Raw genomic sequence first — 1,964 nt, 5'->3', positions numbered from 1 at the left:
ATATATCAGATAAAAATACATATAAAATAGTCATCCAGGGCAAATGTAGCTTCATTTATTTTGCTACATTGTACATGTGCATTTTACAAGTATAGGAAAATAATTGAGCCATATTTTTATGTATAGTATTCATATAGTATCTCTGTCTTGGAAAAATATATTCTTATTCAACATTAACTGCTTATCCATTTGAAATTTACAAATTTATACAACACATTTTTCTAGGAATCCTAACTTGAAATTTGCTCTCATAGTCTCGTTACCACAATATATTTTATTCTCCCTTAAAGAAACAACTTATCTTTTTTTTTTTTTTTTTTTTTTTTTTTTTTTCCGTNGGAGCGCCGCCGCGCTTCCCAAGCGGCACACTATCCAGTGCGCCACCGGGCCGGCCCAACAACTTATCTTTTCACAAGTAAATGGTTAATCTGGATTTGAAAAATGTTTTAAAACTACTAACCGAATAGGATCAGCGAATGGCTGAGTCATCTGTAAATCTAGCCAAACTGTTTGCATGGCTCTCTACCTGAAAACGCAGTTCTACTTTAAAAATATATGCTCTGTACTCTAGCTTTAATATTAATAGCACCTACTTTTGATGAGCTTCTTAACAGCTGCAAGTTCACATGATATGGAAGTTCTGAAATCCTTTGGTGTATCTATTTTAAGTTTGCAATTGGGTTACTTGAATAGATACTGCTATTTAACTTTTACTTGTAAATTTATGTGAAAGTGCATCAAGTTAGTTTTTATAGTTATGCATATCTATTTATAGATATACAGAATGGAATAGGTTTTTTTATTATGAATATTTATGGGAAAATACCTTCAGATTCACATTCCTGAATTTCATGTTCTCTTTCCATGGCATAACATAACGTCTTGGGATCATCCCTTGCCTTANAGTTAGGTGTTAAATAGATATAAAGTGATGCTGCTGTTACAACTGCTGCTGAATAAAAGCTGTTTGAGGTTACTGCCAAGTGTACATCTATCTACTTCTGATTCTTTGATACTGCTGAATAGCATGCTGGCCTGGTCTTAGGGTGCAGCCCCATCTCTGGTAGGCTGTTACTGCTTTAATGTTGTTACATGTAGTTTTATCATCTCCTACCAGAAAAACTATGAGGATAAATAAATAGAAGGAAGGAAAGCATAAGCTAGCATTTACTAGCATTTACTCAGTGTGGACACATTCCCTTTCTTTAATTCTCTTATTTAATTTTCCTGGTAACTCTGTAAGGTAGAATGTTTTATATACCAGTCACTAATTATATGTTAAAATTTTTTAGGAACATTGTCAACTAAATTGCAGTAGTGGAATAGCTCTGAATAATTATGCTTAATTATAGCTCTTAAGAGTAAGGTCAAGAATGAAAAATATTTTGATGCATTCAAAACAAAAAGTTTTTCTTTACTGATTTCAACTCATGAAGTTTACACCCTGTTCTAGTAATTGAAAAAGATAAAGTCAATACTAATATGACGCCATGCTAAAGCTGTTTAAGAGATTGAAACTGACGTTATAAGCCACTAAATTACATGGAATACAGCCCAATATTAAGATAATAAACATATTTAAATTCGGTGTTTAAGTCTAATACGTGAGTCTTGATTTCCTCAGTTTTTTTTTTGTTTTCACACCTATCAGCATTGGACAGATCATCTAGGCAACAAATCAACAGAGTAACCATTATTCCTTCAGAGGGAGAGAAGAAATCTAGGGTTATCAGTGGTGGGAGAGGGGAGGGAGAGGGAGATGGGGAGAAATTGGACGAGGGGCATAAAAAAAAAAAAAGTACACTTTGTAACAATATACATACTAGTAATATTGATTTGATCAACATAAAAATAAATAAATAAATAAATAAATAAATAAATTTGGCCCATCCATTAAAAAAATATATATCAGATAAAAATACATATAAAATAGTCATCCAGGGCAAATGTAGCTTCATTTATTT

At 32.2% G+C, this 1,964-nt stretch overlaps 1 protein-coding gene across 1 annotated transcript in view; it reads right to left on the bottom strand.

The window, feature by feature from the left end:
- TEX43 (testis expressed 43) overlaps positions 1-1,964 on the bottom strand; it is a 6,104-nt gene that overhangs the window by 2,054 nt on the left and 2,086 nt on the right. The window contains exon 3 of the mRNA XM_008579046.1: positions 827-899. Coding sequence (XP_008577268.1) covers positions 827-899 — 73 coding nt within the window. The remainder of the gene's footprint in view (positions 1-826; positions 900-1,964) is intronic.

Source organism: Galeopterus variegatus, unplaced genomic scaffold (genome assembly GCF_000696425.1).
Source record: "Galeopterus variegatus unplaced genomic scaffold, G_variegatus-3.0.2 Scaffold1800, whole genome shotgun sequence".
Taxonomy (NCBI): Eukaryota; Metazoa; Chordata; class Mammalia; order Dermoptera; family Cynocephalidae; genus Galeopterus; species Galeopterus variegatus.
This window is presented reverse-complemented; position numbering and strand designations above follow the sequence as displayed.